Source organism: Humulus lupulus, chromosome 2 (genome assembly GCF_963169125.1).
Source record: "Humulus lupulus chromosome 2, drHumLupu1.1, whole genome shotgun sequence".
NCBI lineage: Eukaryota > Viridiplantae > Streptophyta > Magnoliopsida > Rosales > Cannabaceae > Humulus > Humulus lupulus.
The window spans coordinates 128,247,993-128,272,505 of record NC_084794.1 but is presented as its reverse complement, the minus strand read 5'-3'; the positions used below and the strand labels follow the sequence as shown (position 1 = coordinate 128,272,505).

Below are 24,513 nucleotides of genomic sequence, written 5' to 3'. Positions count from 1 at the left end.
AGATTTAATGCTGAATGCTGACCTCGCTTCTTCTATTCACAAATCTTTGGACCCTCCTGTTGAACTCGATTAGTGACCTAATGGGTTTTCTTTCCATATCCTCCCAAAGGGGACTCCATGGTAATATACTAGCTCTTACAGCCATCAGGTGGCCATTGTCGTCGACATTCCAGGCTCGAGCCACCTCAATATTAAACCTTGTACGGTAACTCTTCAACGACTATCCCTATTGTTGTCTGACATTGGTCAAGGCCGAGGCTTTAGGCCTAACACCTACCATGTATTTGAATTGCTTCTTAAACTCCATTGCTAGCTGATCCCAAGATTAGATCAAATGTCTTCTAAACTTCTCAAACCAGTTTTTTGCTGGTCCTGTCAAAGTAGTTGGGAACAACATACATCGGAGCTCGTAACCAACATTGCTGGCTCGCATGATGGTATTGAATGTGCTCAGATGACTGTATAGGTCTAAGTTCCCATCAAATGGTGCTACATGGGGTATCCTAAACCCCTGTGGAAATGGAGTGTTGGAGATATGTGGGGAAAAAGGCTCGAGGTCCTCATCGGAGTCTTAAGCTTTATCCATGTTCCTTTCATCATGTAGGAGCCTGAACGCCATTTCAAGCTGGTCAATTCTCTCCTGGACCAGGTCCACTAGAGTTCGGCCTTGAACTTGGGGGAGCTGGTTATTGTTTACAAAAACTCCAACTCCTTATCCCGGTATAGGATTATTCTGGTTTCCATATGTCGGCTGTTTTCGATTGTTCAAATGGTTGCGTAAGTTAGGGTTTGTGGGATTGACCTACCCCCGATTATAGTTCAGGTGATCCCGAAGGTCAGGATGATTTCCCTGATTTCCAGTATTCTTGGGCTCGGTATTATATATGCTTATAGACCGAGTGTAGTCTGAGCTCCCACTTACAAAACTAACATTTCTCTTCAGCTGAGGGGCTCGGTGGTTATGAGGTGGATCATCCATTGGCCTCCTCACCCCAGCCATTTGTGATCTCAACACATGGCTTCCCGACGGTTGGGGAGCTCTGTGTTCTCGAGTAGCCTCCCTCTTCCTCCTATGTCCAGGTCTAGTTGGACGGTTCCCATCTCGACTGCCACTGCGAGAAGGCCTCTATGGTGCAGGTTGTGGTGCCTCTCGGACTAGTGAGGGGTGTCTTATTGGAGAGGGTAGATGTCTGATAGGTGATGGTGGTGGCCTCCCATTGTTGGGTCTAGATGGTCCATAAATGTCCTAGGCAGGTTCCAGGTTGTTCCTGACTATTTCAGGGTTAGGGGTCCGAGCTGCTGGAGGAGCTTGATTATTCCTTGTTCTTGTAAACACCTCTGCAGTCGGATTGTCAATAGCCTCAGTTCGATTATTTCTCCTAGGGCGTTCATCACCAGGATTTTTTCTGGGCCTCAGCTGAGCCTGTTGGGCCCCTTGCTCAGCTCTCCTGGCAGTCGTGCTCCCTCGGGGACGTCCTCTTGGCCTCCGAGGTGGTGTCTGGACCTCAGCAGCCTGTCTGGCCAACTCTTCGTTGCGCCTTGTAGCTTCTGCCAATTGTTGGTGTAGTTGGCGATTCTCTAGTTCAACAATTGCAATGTATCTCTCTGGATTATAATAGAGATCCTCGTTAGGCCTGGGAGTAGGTGGTCCTTGGGAATCAAAGGATGCACTCCCTTCATCTCGGCCCTGGTCAGCCATGGGCTGTTTCCCAAGTCGTCGCGGGTAATTTTCAGTGGGAGGAGTTTATTCCTCTAGTATTTGGGGCAAAGGTCGCCCACCAGTACTGGGGTTGTTCGTGGCAGCCATTTGTGATTCAGGAGGTTCCTGATTAAACAATCTAATGTCTTACTTAATGCTCTCAATGAAAACACCAAATTGTTGATGTCATTTTTCGTCAACTTAAATATGAAGAGCACTAGACACAGAATTAAGAAAATAAATCAGAACAATTGGGATTTTACGTGGTTCAGCAATTAAAATCTGCCTAGTCCACGAGTCAATATTATTGAGTGGTGGAATTCTCTTAAAGCTTTTACTAAACAATTGTGTAAAGTATTCTCAGTATCCAATTGTCTGTATCTACAAATGAAATCTCCAGTCTATTTATAGTCTGGTTAGCAAAATATCTTCCCTTTTATTTCAGAAAGTTACAATTCAAATTTAAAATACATATAATTAAATACATTAATAATATAGTATCCCGTGATAATCAGGATTTATTATCAGATTATAACAAATCCCCAAGGAATAAGGATTTTTTAACAGCAACGACGTTCAAAATGGACTACCAACCTCGAACATACAATTTACACACTTTCGAGATCGACCATTTATACGAGCTTGTCATTCTGGTTAGCCTCCACTTTAACCAGTGATTTCATTGAGCTTAACCATCGGAGATCAACCTTTTTGAGCTTGCAATGAGGGTTTGAATTGCACTCAGACTTCGAAGAAGATCCATCCTTTCGAGCTTGATGCCTAAGCTCGAACCTTCTTAACTGGTGCTCGGTCGCCAATAAGAACAAATCAGGAAACATGCTAATTTATACAAGTGTTGAGCCATTACTCAACATATTCGAGCCTACATTTCAAGACCATATTTTCTATTCTCGAAATTTGAGTATAATAATACTATCCATATAAACAGTGAGATTAGTAAATAATACAAAAGGTATGTGTTTTGTTTTTTAGCCATCAATCAAAATATTTTATGTATTTTTCTATTGTATGATTTTCATCATACGGTGCTCTTTTTTTTTTCCTTTTTTAATCTTTTTTTTAGATATCTTTTGAGGAAGTTTGGATACATAAATATGGTCAAACATTTGATCTTCTTTAAACAATCCAACGTATTGATAATAACATAATGTCAATCGAAGACGAGATAAGTTCTCTTGTAACCATTGTAGGAATTTTACAACTCAGTGTAGAAAAACATGTGGATGAAATATGTGCTACTCAAAATGAAAATAAGAAGAAATTCTTGATGCTAAGGAGCTGGATTTAGGATTAAAATTGAATAATATTGTTGACTCAATATTAAAATATAGACAAAATGTTTTAAAGGGATTGCTCAAATGTTTATTTGTGACGATTTTGTTGTCAAGACCCTATTTAAAGAAGAAAAAAAAAAGAATAAATGTCTTCATAATTATTATGAACATGAGATATATTATTTTTAATATAATTATCATATTTATCTTTCATTATTTATAAATTAATTTAATTTATGATATTTACATTTCATTATTTATATGGAGGAGAGTCCTTTTTTATTTATAAATAATAATTGGTAAGTATGATAATTAAATTAAAAGTAATATACCTCATGCTCATAATAATTATCAAGATTTGTATCTTATTTATTATTTTTGTGTTCTTTAAATGAGGTCTTGATGACAAAATGGTCACAAATAGCATTTGAGCAATCCGTTTTAAATATATTGTCTACCTTTTCAATATCTTTTCTTATAGTGTCAACAATATTATTCAAGTTTAGCTCTAGTTCTTTAGCATCATTTTAATCAAGATTTTTTCTTCATTTTTCTTTTCTCTTTTCTTAATTTCATTTTGAGTAGCACATACTTCATCGACACGTTTTCTACAATTAATGTTCTAAGTTGTAATATTTCTACAATGGCTATTACTAATCTTATCTCGTCTTCAATTGACATTATGTTATTATCAATACGTTAGATTACTTGGAGAGGATCAAATGTTTAATCGGGTTTAGGTATCCAATATTCTTCAAAACAAACAAAAGACACACACATGAGGAAAATCACACAAAGTATTACAATTTGAGGGGGAAAATGCCAATAGGATTAGAATTGAGGTTCCATCTTAAAATCAATTGGTGTTAAGTGAAGTAATCATTTCCTTTATAAGGATATTGTTGTTTCTATATATTTTTCATGTGAGACTTTTTTCACATATAATACGTCCATCATGTTTGAGTCTAAAAGTGTGGACATTATGAACGACCTTAGATACAACATGACCGAACATGAATATTTGATAGAATGTCACAAGGCCTACTCAGGAAATTTGTGGGAATATATGATATCACAAGGCTGGTCGGAAAAATTGTGGGTATACACGTCGTCTGAAATAAGTCATATAGAATCCAACACAAAATCAACATACATTAGAAAGGTCTCAAACCGAGGTCAAGAGTGGAGTGCAGTGGAAGTCGAACCTGCTCTTGATACCATATTACAACTTGAGGGGGGAAAAACACTAGGACTAGGAATGATGTTCCATCTTAAAACCCTTTCCTTTGTAAGAATATTGTTATTCCTATATATTTTCCACCCTAATATTAGGGTATTGTAACTATAATTAAACTCAATAATTAATTCTATATGTAGAAATTTTAGATACACGGAATATTGTTGTCTTGAAAAATAAAACTAATAAATCAATATGTGGAAATTATAAATGCAATGAATATTATTGTCTTGAAAAATAAGACTAGTAAACAAAATATTATTATAAAAAACCAAAATTAATTAATGAAAATAAAAAAAAATAACATTGTAGGTTAGGAGTTAGCGTTTATATTTTCAAAATAGATCTATTAAATTATTAATATTAAAAATTAGTATTAATTGTGTTTTTTATATATAAAATGAATCATAATCATCTTATTAGATCAAAAGTTATCAATAGGAAAAAAAATCCAAGCCTCCTATATAAATATATATTTATCTCTCAATAAGAAGATGGGAATGGGAAGGAATATATTGTGATTCTTTGTGTTGTTTTGTAAATTATTCCAAATTGTCATGAACAAAGATACTATTACTTCCATGAACACGTAAAAAAATGATAAGGGTGATCTAATACTTATACTTTTGTGAATGTATAATGATTATAGTGACCTTAATTAAATGAGAATTGTTATTGGGCATCCAAAATACTACTTGATGTTATATATTACGATAAGTATAATTTAATATTGAGTCTCTTATATTCTAATTTAAACTAAAATATGTGAGATCTGATATTAAATTACACCGGTTTGTATCAAGTTGTGTTAAGTGTGACGTGCTGCAACATGGCACTCCTCCAGGGGGCCATTGTGTATATATGAGCATGTCACGGTACATGATCATTTGTCAAGTCTTGCACCAAGTAACATCAAGGGTAGGGGATGACATTTTTGTAATTATGTATATATCTCCTAAGCAAAAATCATATAGGTTCCTGGTAAGACTTTATTTCCTTATAATGCTCCTTAAGAGGAGGTGACTTGGTGACTTAGGGAAGCACCGTTGCCACCAGCAGATAGGGGCTTAAGTTGTGTACTCCCTTGCCCTATCAATGCCATATATGAATAAAACGATGTTTATCTATGCTCTGTTGTGTATGCTTTCTTTATGGTCTATGTATTGCTTGTTTGTTGGCTTCGTTGGGCCATCGCGTGCCACTTGCCTATGTTGTATGCTCTAGTTCCTGTGTAGGATGTTGTCTTTGGATGACTTGCTTTGTGCTTGCTTATGCTTCATTATTGCCCTTACCTGTACGAGACTTGTATTGTGGCTAACTGTTGGACTTGTTTGCTGCAAGTTGTGAGTTTTAGGCTGACTTGCTAGCTGAGTGTGCTAACAAATGTCGTACGTTCCGTCAATTCGAGGAGTGAAGTTGGCGGCCCGTGACATTAAACACTATAATTTCCCATAACAATGCATTCTTATTTTTTATTAGAAAATTGATATTTTATATTGTTTGTATAATTATTTTTTTATAAATAAACAAATAAGTCTTATTGTACCTCAACCTATAATGTGAATTATCATTTTGTCATTCTTAAATATGAATAAAATGCAACTGGGCGGATGAAAAATTCAATCATTATTGTTAATTAGATGTATCATCACTTTTATTTGACTAGTTATAAGAATAAAACCAACTATTATTTATAAGTCAGTGAAAGAAAAACGAAAGTAATAGAAAAAAGAGTGGTGGGGTCTTGGATATTAAGCTTAAGATTGTGGGTTTAAATCCTTTCAAGCACATCTATATATATATATATATATATATATATATATATATAGGGAGTGACTACAATGCATCTTTTTTTTTGCAATATTGGTGCATCCTTTTTCTATTTTGGTACCTGAATAGTTATAATCCCAAATTTTTTTATATGATGGTGTACATTATTGCTATCTAGAACATCCTACAAATTTTCAAGAAATTCTGAATAAATTATGGTACCGAAACAGGGTTTAAACTGTCTGTTGCACGCGTGCCTTTTTTTTGTGTACGCGTATAAAATTTAACAGTTTGAACTCTGTTTTCGGCTCGTAAACTATTCAGAATTTCTTGAAAATTTACAGGATATTCTAAATACCTACAATGTACATCGTCATATAAAAATTTTTGGGATTATTTCTATCCAGGTGCCGAAATAGAAAAATGATGCACCGGTATTGCAAAAAAAAGGGATGCGTTGTAGTCGTTCCCTATATATATATATATATATTGTTCCTTATAAGTGATATTATTTAGTCGCGAGATGGTAGTGGTAGTTGTTTTGGTCCTTCACCCTCACTCTGAACAAGTTCGACATTCCTTCTCTCCAAAGTTATACTAAGAATGTGTTGTTAGTTGAGGAGATCATGATCAAAACTCGAAAAAAAAAACTATGAAATCACCAGAAGTTGTGAAAGTCCAAACATCTGAATGAATAAGTCCAACTTGTGAAAGTTATAACAAATTGTTCTAATTGCAACATGAAAACTGAAATTAAATTTCTACTAAAATTCGAAATAAAAAATTCATCTTTCAAGATTAAATATTTATTTCCGAACTTTAGGCGAGCTCTTCTTCTATTTGGACCGTAGCGAACGCTCCGTTCCCAACTCTAAGTATTAAGTCGCATTCATCCACTTCCTCCCACGATTCAAGAAGTTGTAAAGAGTTACAAACATGGTTAATAGATCCAGAATCAATAATCCAAACGAATTTATCATTCTCTAAAGCACATATGTCTAAGATAAATGAACTATAATCATTACCTTTATTTTTCGCTGCTAGAAACTTGGGGCAATCTTGTTTCTAATGCCCCTTCTTATTGTAGTGAAACCATTTACCTTTACCTTTCTTGTTTTTCCTTTTCTTTCCCTTAGGCGTCTGTGCACTTGGTTGTGCACCCGTCTTTGCAGCCTTTGTAGGCCTGGGGTTGTTGTTTTGTCCATCTTTCCTCTTCTTTCTAGCTTTCGAAGACGAAGCTTGGTTGACTTCAACCTTAGCTGGATCAACAACAACAATAGTAGTCTTCTTTTCTCCTCCCTTACTAGGTCCACCCATGATAGACTCGAAAGTCTGAAGCTCGTTCATGAGCTGCGTTTGACCATAGTTGAGTTGATCACGAACGTGTGGAGATAGTGCCATTCGAGCATTGGCATATTTCTTGGTGGCCTCAAAACGATTCTACACAGACTTTGCACCGAACATGTCTTGGAGCTAATCCATGATTTCGTAGGTCGTCTCGACAGTCTCTGTCTTTGTCTTGAGAGTGTCCACCATACTTGTCAACATGTAGTGTCGTGCATTGTTATTAGTCGTCTACCAACACTCATATTTATCTCTTACAAACTTGGGAGCTCCTTTAGTTGGAACTTATGGGGATTCCTCAGTCATGATGAATTTGGTGTTGTCACCAATCAACACTATGTTGATATTCTACTTCCACTTAAGGAAGTTTTCTCCAGTGAGTTTCTGCATGGAAAGTTGAGAAAGGATGGGAGTAGGCACCGGATGCGGCCTGCGATAAATTTTTCCTTAAATTTTTTGGGTTCTGGCCACGCTCTGCGATAAATTTTTTCTTAAATTTTTTGAGCTCTAGCCGCGGCCACCTTTTTACTGGTCGTGACCTACGATAAATTTTTTCTTAAAATTCAAATTTCAAATGTATTTTTTAATGGGTTAATACAAAAATATCAAATTTTTTCTATTATTTAAAAATATTTTTTTTTGAAATACGATATTTTTGTTTCTTGATCTTTTAAAAAATAGATATTTTCTACAAATATTCAAATTCAAATTTAAAAATAAGTTAACTAATTAATTTAAAATATTTTTATATATTAAAATATTATAATTAAGTTATCAGATATTAAAGATATTTTTTAATACTTGATATTTTTTTTTTTGAAATTTGATATTTGAAGATATTAATATCTGATTATTCTATGAATTTTAATAATTAAATTATTTGAAATTTAAAAATTTGTTAACTAAATATTTTTATGGATATTTGAATTTTTTTAATTGTTTAAGATATTTTTTCAAAAATAGATAATGATATTTGTTTAAAAATTTATAACTCGTTAAATTGTTTAAAATATCACATTTTGCAAACCAAAAAATATTTTTTTTTATAAATAGGATTTAAATTAACTTTGGTTAATTGTTGATAAATCCTATTTAAATTAAATTAATATTTTTCAAAATGACATAAACTAAGTTGATTGTTGATAAATAAAATTTAAATTAACTTTGGTTAATTGTTGATAAATTTAATTTAAATTGACTTATTTATTTTTTGGAGAACCATATATAGTGATACCCGTTATTGGGAAAACTTATATATGATCTTGTTTATTTTTATGTAAATCATATATTAAACAAATTAATATAAGACAACCTAGAACATGTTTCTACAATTGAATTTAAATAGAGATAATTATAAGAACACTTACATTATACGTAGCAGAATGTATTAGTCATTTCTTCAGTTTCTCTAATTCTTGTATCCTTTCTGTCGCAGGGTATCACCAAGAAACTGAACCGATCTTTAAATTTCTTTACAGCCTTCCAAAGTATCCTTAGAATCAGCTAGACTAGGGTGGACAATTCTCAACATATTAGATAGAAACAAAGAAAAGAAGAATATAAGAGAATATTGGGGCTTAGAAAAAGACTTATGATGTAGAGAGAATCTAAAACCTAGAGCATCAAGAATAAATCTTCTCATTGTCTCAAAACAAGTGATTCAAAAATATAAAAATTTGATTTCAACTCTCACTTAGCATTCCTTGTATAGACTCAATTAGGTCATTTATTTCATTAAAAAAAATCAATAAATTAATAGATAATATCAGCCATTAGGTCGAAATTATCATGGGCTTTAGGCCCGTGAAATTTTCCATTTGATTATAAGCCCATTTGACTTAAAATCAAGGCATGTATTATTTTCTATTGATTTAATTAATTAAATAATTATTTAAATCCTTTATCAAATTAATTATTTATAATTTGAACATTGATTTAAATTTATTTATTAATTTAGATACCAATTTATCTTAATCAATAAATATGCCTTAATTTCTCTTTTCTTCTCTAAATTACATAACTCTGTGAAACTATCCAAAATTGACAGGGTCAACTTTGATAATTCCAATTGAGAGACTATCTAGATGATTTTATCCAATGTACAGTAGGGACCATGGGCCTATAAAATCAGGCTCCAATAAGTTATCATAAATTTAACAAATAAATTTACTAACGTATTAATTCCTCGTGACTCCACTAAAGACTCAAAACTGCACTCTTGAATTCATAGAACGCTCTCATTGTTACAACCATAATTGTTACTCAATCATCTATAGACGATCTACAATGAGACGGGACTAAAATACTGTTTTACCCCTCATTGTATTTTATCCTTAAAACACTTAGTTCCTTGTAAATGATATTTCAGTAAACTAATATTAATTACTAAAATGAGATCTCTATCATTTAGCACATTGAACCAAACTAAAAAGAAACCATCGTTTTACTTATTCATCAGAAGTTATAGATGTTCATATTTATGATTAACACTCACACTCAATTATACTACCGAGTTCCCAAGATGTAAGTATGGGCTAGTCCGTAGGGTAAGCTGGTAACAAACAAGTCAAAGAACTCAAATAATACAATCAGTTAGAATATTAACTACTAAGAATTGAGATTGAATTGACTTATGGTCAACTATATGATATGACTAGAATATATAATAACGGTATGTTTACTTATCCAATCTATTGTCAATATCGGTCTAGTCCGATGTAACAAATACATCTGATCTTATCTACTTTGCTAATGTTCTGGAAAGAACATAACACTACAATGTGTAAGTAGATCATATCGTAGATTGAGAAGTCAGTGTAAATCCTGTGCACTGACTAATCTTAGGACTAACTTATTTTGAACATATAATCATATTTATATTCCACTATGATTATGTCACTATAAATATGATTAGCTATATGCCCGAGATTTAATAGAAATTTATATTAAACAAATAATCATGAAAATAAAACATGTGAGCAAAGTGATTGACCAAGTCAAAAAATGATTTCTATTCTTTTATTGATAATAAAATGAGATTACAAAGAAATTGAGTTTTAATTATGGCATGAAACTCCAACATTCATCACCTTATATACTATGTGTCATTTATTCATTTTAATCTTAAAAACACATGTTAATTTCAATAAACATTGTCTTAGCAATAACTAAATTTCTAATAATTATAATAGTATATCAATTATATAAAATTGACATTTATTTTTAAGATTTTTTGTTGCATGTTCATTGTTTTCATATTTTGAATTCAAAATCAAAATATCTTAAACAATTAAAAATACCAATATGTATACAATTAAAAATACCAATATACACGTGATATTTATTTTGATAAGGAACATTATTAATTAAATTAATAAATATATTTATTTAAAAAAATTGATGATTCCAAACTACAAAGACCATCATTTATAAATATCTCACCCTAAATATATATAAAAAATTATATAATAAACAAAAAAAAAAAGCTTTTTCAAAATATATATAATTCATATTCTTTTTTGACATTTAATTTTTTTTTTTATAAATTTATTATAAAAAAATATCTATCTAATTTAAAAAAAGTTAATTTAAGTGGAACTTTTTAAATTTTATGATTATTAACTAATACTCAAAGATAAAAAAATTTCAATCTAATTGGAATTCCAATTTAATTAGATATTTAACTAAATAACTATTTAATAAAATAATTTTCTTATTTTTTTTATTTCGCTTTATTTTCTTACATTTTCAATCTCTTTTTTTTTTTATTCTACTGTATTTTCATTAACGTTTTTTATTTTCATTAACGTTTTCAATTTTTATATTAAAAAAATAATATTTATCACCACTATCTATTTTAAGATTAAAATAAAATTAAGAAATATTAAGAAAAAAAACCTAATTGATTATATTTTTCTAATTTATGGTTATTAATTAATTCAGGGAGAAATTCTATCTATTTTCTATTTTAATAATATTTATAATATATGTTAATTAAAATATCTATAATAATAAATAATATATCTATTCATATTTTAACATTTTGACAAAACATAGGGTTTAAAAGTTAATTTTTAAAAATAAAGGGTCAAATGGATAATAATAATAATAATAATAATAATAATAATAATAATAATAATAAATACTCTATCTATTTTTATTTTTAACATTTTGACAAAATACAAGGTTTAAAAATTAATTTTTAAAAATAAAATGTGCAAACGAGTAATCAACCAAAATATATGGTTCAAATAATCTATCTATTTATTCATATTTTAACTTTTAGACAAAATACAAGGTTTATAAGTTAATTTTTAAAAATAAAGAGTCCAAATGCATAATCGGGTAAAATACAAGGTTCAAAATAGTATGAACCCTTATACAAGACATAAATTTCTTTATACATAATTTAGACTTTTTTTTATTAAGAATCATACTGAAAAAAAAGTGCGTGTAATAATCTGTTTAAACTTTGATTTCAGCACTGTAAATTATTTGAAATTTTTTGAAAACTTGCAGAAAGTTTGTTATATAAGAAATACTATCATGAAAAAAATGAGGTCAAGACCCCAAATGTGTCCATATAATGAATGTGTTGTATTGGTATGGTTAAAAGTACTCTTTACCACAAAATCTCCAAAAAAAAAATTATATTTTTTTATTATTACAAAATATTACCTAAGTGTGGTTATATTTTCTAGTTAGTAAGATAAATTAGAAACCAAGTCAAAAAATAAGAAAAAAAAAAAAGGCTATTCTGCTATAATTTCAATTTGTAGAAAAAAAAAATCATAAATATGAAAACTTAAAAAAAAAAAAAAAAAAGTCAAAGTACAAAAGTCAGTTACAAAGATGGTTATAAGAAACCTGGAATGGAATGAAAGCTGCTCAACTGAGAGCTCTTCCGTAGTTCAACTTCCATGGCGGTCTTTGTCTGCCATGGATCTACCCTTCTCCTTCCAAACTCACCACGAAAGAGAACCACTCTTCTCTGCAACTACAGCACCCACAATGGACAAAACTTGACATTCGTTCGAGGACAAAAGCTCTTGAAAGATCTCACCACTTGGGGAATCGGTGGTCCTTGTAATTACTTTACCCAAGTTTTCAATCCCACCCAAGTCGTTTCTGCTATCAGGTTCGCTTACTCTGCCCTCAATTTCCATCAATTTTATCAATTTCGCCGAATTGAATTGATTGTCGTTCCGAACGGCACTGACCTGACATTCTCAAGAACTTGCATTTAGAAAGTTTATAATTTTTTGATAAATCTGTAGATACTGCCATGAGCATTGCTTGAGGTTCATGATAATTGGTAAAGGCTCAAATTGTCTGTTTGATGATTTGGGTTTTGATGGGTGCGTTATTCTGAATCGGATTGAGTCGTTGGAGATGATGGGAGGTGGAGTATACAAGGTTGGAAGCGGTTACAGATTCAATCGTTTGGGGGTGCAATGCTCCAATGAAGGATTTACAGGCCTGGAATTTGCTGGTGGCATTCCTGGGACTGTGGGTGGAGCCACTTACATGAATGCTGGAGCGAATGGCCAGGTACTTTTTCTTTCTACTGCTTATCATTTCAAACTACGTATTTGTTTTTTGACTTACAATTTTGAGCTGACTTTTTCTACTATTTAGATTGTGGACATTGACGACACCTTGTCTTGTTGAATTTCAACAGTCTTAGAAAAAGTTAGACTATGGAATGATTGTCTAGTGTTTCTAGAAAGACTTTACTTAAAATTAACAACTACATCCCACTTGATAGATTTTAGTTTCGAATAATTTTATAATAGACAATTTAATTTACAGAAGTTCTAAACTTCAAATTTACATAAAAATTTAATAACAACCAAATATATATTTTTGTTGAATGAAAATATAATAATTAAAAGTCACCCCAAATTAAGTATGTATTTTTTTTTTTCATTTTAATAGAAAATCTTGTTAAATTGTGATGGAAAATTCCACACTTTTAAAATTAGCATAAAAAAAACCTTGTTATTTTAATTTTCAATATAAAAAAAATTCTAAATTTAATATATTTATCACAATAACACTTTAATATGTGATATGATCTATATATATAAAAGTTATGAAAGACAACAAAAAAATCATTAATAAATGATAATTCATCTTTAATTAAAAATTAAGAATAAAAAATAGAAAAATAAAAACTTATTAGTTATTTGGTAGGGTTTCGAGTGCGTCAGTCCTGCCCCTTTCATCGAAGGGTTACCGTCTGGTCTTGTGACCTGGTTTATGACGTTCTTCTCCAGCGTTTCTGCGTTACTGTCTCATCGTTCCTGCGTTTCCATCTCCGGCGTCGATCCTCTGCCTCCGTCTCCGATTTTGTTTTCTGCATTTTTGTTTGTCTCGCGCGTTTCTGTCTTGTACAGGATTTTCGTTTTCTGATTGGAGTTCTGTCTTTGAATCTTTCTTGCGACTTTGTATCCAACGAACCTTCTCTCTCAGTTTCCATGGCTTTGTAGAACTAGGATATCAAAGATCTTGAAGAGCGTTGTGCTGGGTTACAGATAGAAGAATAAGAACAACAAGGGGGTCTTTGCTATGACACGGTAAGGGAAGAGACTACTGGGGTTGATGCAAGATGGTGCTTGGTGGGAAAATTATTGGTTGACAAACCTCTTGAATACCAAGTTATGCAACACATGATGACAACACTATGGAAACCTGGAAGAGGGATGTATGTCAAGGAACCGGAGAGCAATCTTTACCTGTTTCAAATCTATCATGAAGTGGACATTAAGAGGGTTATAGAAGGCAGCCCATGGACATGTAACATAGCTCAATTGGTTTTTGAAAGACTTACACCAGGTGATCCAAGATCTGACTACACCCTGGGTTTATGGCAGAGAAAGTGGTCAGGGATATTAGCAATCATGTAGGTATGTTCCTACAATCTGATCCTAACAATTTTAATGGTGTATGGAAAGACTATTTGATGATTAGGGTATCTATTGATATTGATATACCTCTGAAGAGGAAGATGAAGATTAGCAATTCAAAGGGAGATTGGTTCTGGGTTCATTTCAAGTATGAAAGAATCCCTACATTTTGTTTCATCTGTGGTCTGATTGGGCACTCGGAGAAATTTTGTGATAAAATCTTTGATATACCCCTGGAAATGATTGAGAAACCCTATGGATTGTGGATGAGAGCGGTTCTGAGAAGAAAAAACTTGCTAATTGGGGCAAAGTGGCTTCGACAAGGTGGTAGCAGTGATGCTAACTTTATGGAAGGTGGGGGTACAAGCCAACTCAGGGACATCAAAACACAAGCTGCTAAGATTGATGAGTCTTCAAGAAAGACAACATACAAAGAGATCTAACATCCAAGATTTCGAGAAGATGGCCGGATCCAATTATGGCCTGACGAGGATACTCACAGTTCTTCTAATGAGGAAGGGGCAGAGTTAGTGATCTTTGAATCAAAGAGAAAACGCACAAGTGAAGACAACGACAACGTGCAACAAACTGAAGAGGATGTACCAATGTTATGCAGTGGTGATACAAGCTCAAAAAACTTGATTGGGGCGGGTTCTGTTACACAAACCCGCCAAGGAGCATGAGTTCGTTAAGTTAGAATTGTCGGGGGCTTGTGAACCCTCGGAATGTTCAATTCCTACGAGAAATTCTTTCTCAAAAGTCACCAACTTTTGTTTTCCTATGTGAAACTTTAAGCAGAAAGGAGAAGTTGGAGAGTATTCCGAGATCATTGGGTTATGAGGGGTTGTTTGTTGTCAATCCCGAAGGGTGTAGTGGAGGCCTAGCCATGCTTTGACATCATTAGGAAGAGGCTTCCATATTTAGCTATTCGGCTCACCATATTGACTTGCTTACTAAAATTGATGGGATGGATCAGTGGCGTTTAACTGCTTTCTATGGTGAATGTAACCGATCAGAAAGAAAGCAATCTTGAGATTTGATTAGAACTTTGAAGAATAGGTACTTGTTTCTTGGTGCCTTATTGGTGACTTCAACAATGTTTTGGGTAATGAAAACAAAAGAGGGAAGTCGAATCCTAGTTGGTTAATTGAGGGATTTCAACAAGTGCTCATTGATTGTGATTTGGTGGATTTATATATTCATGGTTATCCTTTTACTTGGGAGCGTGGGAGGGGTACCAAAAACTGGATTGAAGTCAGGCTGGATCGTGCTTTAGTCTCTCAAGACTGGCTGGTTTTGTTCCAAGAGGCTCAATTGACCAACCTTATTTACTCCTCTTAAGATCACATCCCAATTTTTCTTCAACCCAATACTACACGTATTGTTAAAGTCACTCGGAGGTTTAGATTCGAAAATGCTTGGTTGAGAGAGCATGTTTGTGGTCAGATTATTAGTAGTTTGTGGGAGTCTCATTTTGGCCAGAATTGGTATGATAAGTTAGAGCACTGAAGTCACGCTTTGATGATATGGTCAAAAGATATTACAGGAAATTTTAAAGGCATGATAAAACGGAGCAAGGATATCATTCGAAGGTTGAAAAGTCACCGTAATGCACACTCTATCCGTAGATTTACGGTTGTGGAAGCTGACCTTATGGAGACTCTCTACGAAAAGGAAGTTTTTTGGCGCCAAAGGTCCAAGCAACTATGGCTCAATGTTGGGGACCTTAATGGCAAGTTTTTTCATGCTACTGCTTCATCCCGTAAGCGCCAAAATACCATTCACAAACTACAGAAGGAAAATGGTGATTGGATTTAGTGGTCTAATGGTTTGGTTGAGCATATCCTAAACTATCTTACGCATCTTTTTTCAGTTACTCCTAGCTTCTGGACAGATCTCATCAACCTTATGCCTCATTCAATTTTTGAGTCTCAGAACGATTTGCTATTACGTCCTCTATCCATTGAAGAAATCAAGGCTGCCACTTTCCAAATGCACCTCGATAAAGCCCCTGGCCACGACAGATTAACTCCTGCTTTCTTTCAGAAGTACTGGAATGTTATTGGTGAGGATGTGGTAAGAATGACTCAGACCCACATTTTCTTGATCCTAGAGAAGCTTTCCCCTACTTCCATGGTAGATCTTCGGCCCATTTCCTCGTGTAATGTTATCTACAAGCTCATGTCTAAGACTCTAGCTAATCAATTGAAAGAGGTTTTGGGGTAATTTATTTCTGACAACCAGAGTGTGTCTTTGCCCGGACGTCTTATTTCTGACAACATTATGGTGTCCTATGAGATTCTCCATTATCTCAAAAGGAAATCTAGGGGGAAAACTGGACTTATGGTTCTTAAGCTCGACATGAGCAAGACTTATGATAGAGTGGATTGCTCTTACTTGGAAGCAATTATGCTCAAAATGGGGTTTCATAAAAAGATGGGTTCATTTGCTCCTCGGTCTCTTGTCATGTGGCGGTTAGTGGGCGATTGATTGGGCCTCTTAAGCCTTCTTGTGGTATTCGCCAAGGTGATCCTATATCCCCTTACCTTTTCCTTATTTGTGATGAAGGTTTTTCTTCCCTCCTTCGTCACTTTGAGTACAGAGGTTGGCTTCATTGGTGTAAGGTTGCTAGAGGAGCACTGTCTGTTTCTCATATGCAGTTTGCAGATGATAGCTAATGTTGAGGAGGCAAGGAATGTTAATTTATTGCATAAATTGGAAGGAGCTTTTGGTCAGAAAGTGAATGTTGACAAGTCTTCCATCTTCTTTAGCTCTAATACTACTTGGTAGGGGTGCACACAAGTCAGATTTTCGGGTTTCGGGTTCATCGGGTTCGGGTTTTACAGGTTTCGGGTTGAGAAAAATGGCACCGAAATTGATCCGAAATTTTTCGGATTTTTTCGAGTTTCGGGTTTTACTCGGGTTCGGGTTTGATTCGGGTTGGGCTGGGCCATTTGTGTGTTTAGGCTGAAAAGCCAAATTTTGCAAAAATACCATTTTTTACACTTTTTTTTTCAAAAATACCATTTTTTTTCAAATATACCATTTTTTTTTTCAGATTTTAGGTTTGATTTTGGGTTGGGTTGAGCCTATTGGGTTTTGGGCCAAAAAGCTAAATTTTTCAAAAATACCATTTTTTACACTTTTTTTCAAAAATACCATTTTTTCGGATTTCGGGTTTGAACCCGAACCTGAGGCTAAAAAATTTTCAAACTCGAACCCAACTCGACGTTTTTCGGGTTCAGGTCGGATTTAACCCAATTTTGACGGGTTTTCCCAAAAAACAGGTTTTCGGGCTGCGGGTCGGGCGGGTTTTTCGGGTCAAATGTTCACCCCTACTACTTGGTCTAGTAGATAAACTATTTGTGCTTTATTGGGCATGGTTTTAAAAAGTGTGTAGAGAACATAAATTCTTGGTTTTAACGATTTTTTTGTTAACTTTAACGGAATATTCTAAATATTAATGGAATATAACTCTAAAACTAATTAAAAATAAATATTTATTAATTATATTAATATAAATTCAAATATAATAAAATATCATTATTATAATAATTTATAATACAAAACTAGATATTTAATAATTATATTAATATAAATTCAAATATTATAAAATATTATTATGATAATAATATGTAATCCTAATTTTTTACTAATTAATATAATATGAATACAAATATTATAAAATATTATTATTATTATAATAATATTTAATACTAAATTTTTACTAATTATAATAATATGAATTCAAATATTTTAAAATATTATTATTATTATTAATACAAATATTTAATACTTATATTAATATAAATTTAAATATTATAAAATATCCTATAACAATAATATATAATACATAACCTTAATTTTTATTAACAAAATTATCATTTATATTTAAAAATGTTACCATATTATATATATATATATATATATTAAAAACCATAAACAATGTTTTCTTTTAATATGTTTATATCATTCTTTTATATATAATATTGTTTATTTATTTAAAATTTATATGACAATGATGAAAAATTAAATCAAAATATTGTTTATAGTTTTTTTACAAATATATATATTATAACATTTTAGATCACAAACTACCATATTTAAGGTACAAAACATTCATGATATTATTCAAATCACACCTCAATTATTTGAGAAGAAGCTTATTTACTTTTGATAGAAGATAAATATTATTATAATTAATTATATAGTTACACAGTCAAAATATTTGTACACATACTATAATTATATAGAATATATTTATGATTTTTGTTGTTATTTGATATGAATATATGTATATATTTATATAGGTTAGATTAAGTAATAAAAAAAACTTGTTTTCTTTATAAATATAAGTCATAAAATTTTTAATAAAAATTAAAATTGTGTATTATATATTATTATAATAATGATATTTTATAACATTTGAATTTATATTAATATAATTATTAAACATTTATTTTTGTATTAAATATTATTATAATATTTAAATTTATATTAAAATAATTAATAAACATTTATTTTATTTTGTTTTAAAAATATATTTAGAATATTTCGTTAAAGTTATAAAAAAAATCGCCCTTAAATATATATTTTCTAGAGATAAATTTAATAAAAGATAATATATATAAATATTTATATATATATATATATATATCAACTTTTTAGTGAATGTTCCTTTCTATATTATTATGTTTTATCACTAATTGAAAAGTGGCGATACTTTCTTGCAAAGGATTTATTCGAGATGGTATGGATGTATGGTATTTTTCTTTACTTAATTGGGAAGTAATGCTTGTTTTCTAGGAGACTGCTGATGTTGTTGAGAGCGTTGATGTTGTGACTATTGATGGGAAGTTACAAAGATTTGAAAGAGCTGATCTCATCTTTGGCTACCGTTCATCTCCCTTTCAAAGGATGCCAAACTTGGCAGCCATTGTTGCTGTCACATTTCGACTGCAGAGCTCAAGAACATCAAAGACAAAGCTGCAAGAATATTTAGAGAGGTACGTACGTACGCACTGACTTACATTGATGAAAATAGCTCAATACATGCAATGGCGTAATAGACTATTCAAATGATTTCCCACTTTGACAGCCTTAAAAGCCAGCACTCAAGGTTAAGTATTAGGGGAAAGAGTGTAGCACTTGGAACCTCAATAAGAAGCCTTTAAGAAACTAACTTGGACCAACTTTTTTTTTTAAGAATTATACTACAGTGAGTGAGGGAAAAAACTGTATTAACACAAGTGCAAAAGTGGGAAATGGTTCAAAGTTTAGGAGACAATGTGTTTTTTATACTAACTATTTTCAAATAGCTAGAGATTGTAACTGGTTTTTATGAACAGAAGAAGAGCATCTCAGCCAATTGGAGAAAGAAGTGCTGGATCAGTGTTTAGAAATCCATCAGATTTGGGTGTTGGAGCTGGAGAGTTGATTGAAAAAGCTGGACTTAAAGGCTTTGGAGTGGGAGGGGCAATGATATCGAAACTTCATGCAAACTTTTTCATTAATACTAATGGCTCAACATCTCAAGATATGCTTGATCTCATTGCTGTTGCTAAGGACAAGGTTTATCAGAAATTCGGGGTACAACTCAAGGAAGAAGTTTTATATGTTAATCCCAGTAAAGCTACTTGATCTAAACTGGTTGTGTAGATGAAGAAAACTAGAGGCTAATGATTGTTTGTAAAAAGAATAGTGCAATAATAAGGCTCAATAATTAAGTTGTAATTTGTTCAACTGAGAAAAAAACCATTCTTTCAAATAGTTTTCAATGTCTTTTCTTCAACATTCTTGGAAGTTTTTGAATCTTCTGTTAAATTCTTTCTACCTTGGAAAATTCATTAATGCAGGCCGTGCTGGCTGGATTTTCCAACACCTTTTTTTGTAAGAGCTTTGGTTATGAAATGGGTGAGAATTCCAATGGGACAAAAGAGCAGGCAAAGAGAAACAGAGTGCCTGGTCTCTATATCGTTTTCCTGTCCATCATGAAACACTTGCCTGAGAGTGAATGCCCATAGAGTGTTAGAGCTTAGAGTCATTTACTAACATAACTGCATACCAGTAATAATAACTTGAAATATAGCAAACACAAAGCAAGCTACCTTGCCGCAAATAGATCAACAACCAACAAGTGAATCCAAGCAGAAGCCAGAGTCATCTCACTGGAGAACATCTTTGCTATACCTGGCAGCTGCACATATTAGACAGGCAGAGGAGAAATTGTTGGATAAGAATTATTCAAAACTTTTCTTTCTGGACAGAGAAACAGTTCAACCTGTTTATGCTTATTCTAATTACACACCTCTGGCAGCAAGTATTTGCTTGTGAAAATCATGCCTATCGTTTCAGGTGTCCAAGATAGGTATAGTAGATATGCATATAGAAGACCAAGCACCACGTACGGTATGCTACTTCGCATAGATTTTTTTGTCTGCCATTTACATGATATAGAGCGTTAATTTAAGTTACACAGCATGAAGGATTTCTAAATTAAGCAGAGTAGAATATATTTTAATACCATAAATGAACTTTAAGAAATGGCAAGGAATCAATTCTGTAGGAAAAAAATTAAGAGATGACAGAGATTTGTTGTAGAAAAGTAGAAATCAAGACCATAAAAAAACTTAAATTTAGTTGGAGACAGATGCAGTTTAAAAAGAAAGCCAATTTTGAACTGAAAAAGTAAATAGTTTCATATCATGTAGTATCACATAATGAATGATTCAGTGTGAGAAGGATAGCTCTAAAAGTTGACTTACCAATTCAGATTTAGGAGCTACAACCATGAGGGTATAAAACGGGAGAACTGCTACTGTTCCCAAGCCAAAAACACTATGAGCAATTTGAGAATTTGCCAACCCTACACAAAGAAAAAATAATAATTTTCATTTGAACCTAAGAAGTTTTATGAAGATCAGGCCAGAGTTTAATTCACAACAGATGCATAGGAGAAAAAAATCACAAATCAATGGCCAGTAATTAATATAGATGAGCAACAACAATGGGATGATTTTTAACAGAAAATGGCATTCATTCGTATGCAGAAGACATTACAAGGTATTGCATATTAGAACAAGGGAAACCAATGTATTACTAGCCAGAAACTATTCTCTTTTCAGTCATACCCCTGAAGGGAAGGTTTAATAAAAAAGAAGTGAGAATTTAAATCATTCGTTTTCTGCAAGTGGAGCTATGCAGTCAACTCTGCAACATCAAACTTGAACTTTCTTTTACTAGTAGCTATTAAATTAGAAAGAAAAAAAAAACAAAACAAAAGTGACAGTCTAAACTAAAGGTTCAATTTTTAAGATTGAAAGGTATTAAATGAGCTTCAGTTTGACATGCAACCACCATGTATATGGCACAAATCAAATTGGAAAAAAGTAGTAGATATGGAAAGAGGGATCACATGAGGCATTAATTCCAGAGACTTTCTGACATAGAACAAATCTCTCAGGTTTAGGTCTAACAATAACTCTTGATCCTCCTTTGAAACTCCAATCCCCATGTAAGTGAGACCCCTCTGTCACAACTTGTTGGCCAAAGAGTTTGGTGCTATGACTTCGGAGTGAAAGAGCAAACCTTTGATCCATTCTATCATTATGCCAAGGTTTTATACGCTTTTCCAAGATGTCAATCTAAAAGAAATGAAGCACTAAATATGAGAAGATTTCCTGATCTCAGAAAAATACACCAACTTTTTAAGGGAACATACTGCATAAAGAGAATAAATATCAAGTGATTGTTATGTAAAGTTTTCAGGTTCGCCTCCTTCCTGGTGTCTCATATGACTTAAAGAAGTTACGTTTTTAGCCACAATGGGCTTGTACATGGGTAGTAACATTGGATTAGGAGCAGCAAATGACGAGCAATAATGATAGCATAAGTCTGGAATGAAGGAATTTGAAGTGAGGCGGAGTCACACAATTAGCTTGTTCTATGAGACTCAATTAAGGCTAATACACATTACATAGTCTAAAGTGTAAAAAGCAAAATTCACCTTGAGACTTTAATTACTGAGTGACAAAAAAAAAGGGTGTCTGTTTTTGGAAAAGCTTGATTTTTTTGGTATTGCTAGGAGACTTGGGATATCTTCAAGAACTGGATTTAAACATAAACTGCAATTCAGTAAGAGCACAACCAGGTTTCTTTTTGGCTGATTTGAGCTTACAGTTTGAAAACCCTTGGTTTGATATGAAGTTATTAGAGTGATTCCAAAATAAATCCGTTTCACCAAAATGTTTCAACCATAACAAAACAACCTAAAATAATCAAGAGTATACCACTAGAAAACAAGTATATCAGGCCCTTGCTAATGATCCAAATCCATATCTCCATTGATATAGTCTATGTAATCATAATCCTAATAACTGCTTATCTATATGTAATAGCTAATTGTTTTCTTCTTTCATCTTTCCGAATCAAAGAAAGAAAGGGAAAAAAAAAAAAGGAAGACCCAATAAATATGATTCAAGAAGCAAAAAACCAATGCAGGTGTACCCAATTTAGATAAAGGCAACCAATCTCAGATCTAACAGAAATATGATTTGAAACATAAACACTAAATACATATAAAAAGAGCTTTCAAGTAAGAATTCTGGGACCACAGAATATATATTTCATGCAATGCCAAAAACCCATTTGGCTAATCAAAACCACTGTTAAAATTGGAGAAACTGAATAAACGGTTGCGAAGCTCCCATATTCATAACCCAAACCCACAAACCCAATACCAATAATTACCATTAACCTTATAGACCAAAATAAATTGAAGAAAGAAGAAAATGAAGCTTTAAAAAGTAACAAAAACGAGCATACCTTGGAAGAAATTGGAGAGTGGCCAACGCAAAAAGAGGTCATATTCAAAGCAAGACGAAGAAATCCACTATCAAGCATAAGAATATTGTATCCTTCATTTACTACTTACTAATATAGTAGGAAGAGCAGAGAACATAGCAAAGGAGAATGCCACTCAGAGGAGAGCACTGCAGACATTGACACGCAACCTAAAAGAGATATAAAGAGAGAAGCAAAAGAGAGCGCAATGACGGGTAATAGCGCACTCAACTCACACCAAGGAAGAGAAAGAGAGAGAGTGAGAGAGCACTACAAGTTTGCCTAAATCAAGCGGATAACGACACAAACCCTCCTTCCAAGTGGATTACTTTGTTTCTTTTCATGTTTTTTAACAGTAAACCCACCAATTTTCATGGATGCCTACCTCAGCCTTTTCAATAATAATAACAATAATAATACATTGGCACTTCTAAATAGAATAATAGATCACTCATAAAATTTTTTAAAAAAGTTTCGTACAAAATTATCCTATTAGTAAATTAAAAAAAAAAAATTACCTCTATAATTGTTTATTGTTTGAAAAGAAATTAAAACATTTTTAAACTCAACATAATGATTTTTTAATATTAAAAATAAAGTCGATCACAATTTTTAATGTTATTTTCTAACTCATAATAACAATAAATGTAGATTTAAATGATTTAAAATTAAAAAATTATGTTATTAGAATCAAAATTATTAAGAAAATTGCAATATTAACTTTTATACTTGTAAATTAATAATATTAAAAAAAATTATTTCTTAATTAAAAAATAATCAAATAATTAACATATAAGTGATATATTATATATTTTAGAGGTACTAAATAATTTATTTTTATTTCTTGTATTTAGTAAGAAATTTATGTCAATTCACTACAATAATATATTTTGTAATAGTTAAATAATTAAGAGGGGGTGAATAAGAAAACCACGGTGTCAATAGTCTCATTCTAATATTTTATATCACTTTATTATATGTTGGAGGCAAATTTGCAGAGGTCACGTGTCACTCAGATAGAGGCGCTCACGAGAACAAGGCTTGCAAAAACTCATTATAATCGGCTATTCGAACTAGCTCATTGTTGTACCCCAAAATAAGTGTGGATTCAATCATTCAGCTAGGGGGTACATCTGGCAGATAAACACATGGAGAAAGCATGCGAGGAAGACATCTGACTAATTTTGATGTGAACAACTCGAGTTAAGACTTGGCAGCATGATAAGCAGATAATCTTTAGATCGCCTCTTAGGATAATAACCTAGTTCGAGACATGTGATAGCTAGATCGCCATCTGGATACTCCAAACTTGGTTCGAACTAAAGTCCATTCACTCTTCGATCTCCAGCTCGAGGAAGATGTTCAGCTCGTGGAAACCTGTTCATGATGCACAGTGAATGAACCCGAAAGACTTGGAGG

General features: G+C 32.4%; 2 protein-coding genes across 2 annotated transcripts; one reads left to right on the top strand and one right to left on the bottom strand.

Moving 5' to 3' along the window:
- Window positions 1–12,197: 12,197 nt before the first annotated feature.
- Window positions 12,198–20,046, top strand: LOC133818488 (uncharacterized). The gene is made up of 4 exons (XM_062251386.1): window positions 12,198–12,482; window positions 12,622–12,895; window positions 19,060–19,259; window positions 19,602–20,046. Exons 1-4 carry the CDS (start codon window positions 12,265–12,267, stop codon window positions 19,891–19,893), a joined length of 984 nt encoding a protein of 327 aa, XP_062107370.1. The 5' UTR covers window positions 12,198–12,264; the 3' UTR covers window positions 19,894–20,046.
- On the bottom strand, window positions 19,952–23,369 carry LOC133818489 (protein ABA DEFICIENT 4, chloroplastic). Its single transcript, XM_062251388.1, has 6 exons — window positions 23,077–23,369; window positions 21,668–21,896; window positions 21,018–21,118; window positions 20,561–20,689; window positions 20,361–20,449; window positions 19,952–20,256 (listed from the first exon to the last, which is right to left on the bottom strand). Exons 1-6 carry the CDS (start codon window positions 23,152–23,154, stop codon window positions 20,100–20,102), a joined length of 783 nt encoding a protein of 260 aa, XP_062107372.1. The 5' UTR covers window positions 23,155–23,369; the 3' UTR covers window positions 19,952–20,099.
- Between the last annotated feature and the right edge of the window lie 1,144 nt (window positions 23,370–24,513).

Excerpts from the sequence above, each read along its gene's own strand:
- LOC133818488 (XM_062251386.1), top strand. The coding sequence starts at position 12,265 with ATGGCGGTCTTTGTCTGCCATGGATCTACCCTTCTCCTTCCAAACTCA. Across the intron at positions 12,483-12,621 it reads CAAGTCGTTTCTGCTATCAG|ATACTGCCATGAGCATTGCT; the intron begins GTTCGCTTACTC and ends ATAAATCTGTAG. Across the intron at positions 19,260-19,601 it reads CTGCAAGAATATTTAGAGAG|AAGAAGAGCATCTCAGCCAA; the intron begins GTACGTACGTAC and ends TTTTATGAACAG.
- LOC133818489 (XM_062251388.1), bottom strand. The coding sequence starts at position 23,154 with ATGCTTGATAGTGGATTTCTTCGTCTTGCTTTGAATATGACCTCTTTT. Across the intron at positions 21,897-23,076 it reads ACTCTCCAATTTCTTCCAAG|ATTGACATCTTGGAAAAGCG; the intron begins GTATGCTCGTTT and ends CATTTCTTTTAG. Across the intron at positions 21,119-21,667 it reads CTCTGGAATTAATGCCTCAT|GGTTGGCAAATTCTCAAATT; the intron begins GTGATCCCTCTT and ends TTCTTTGTGTAG.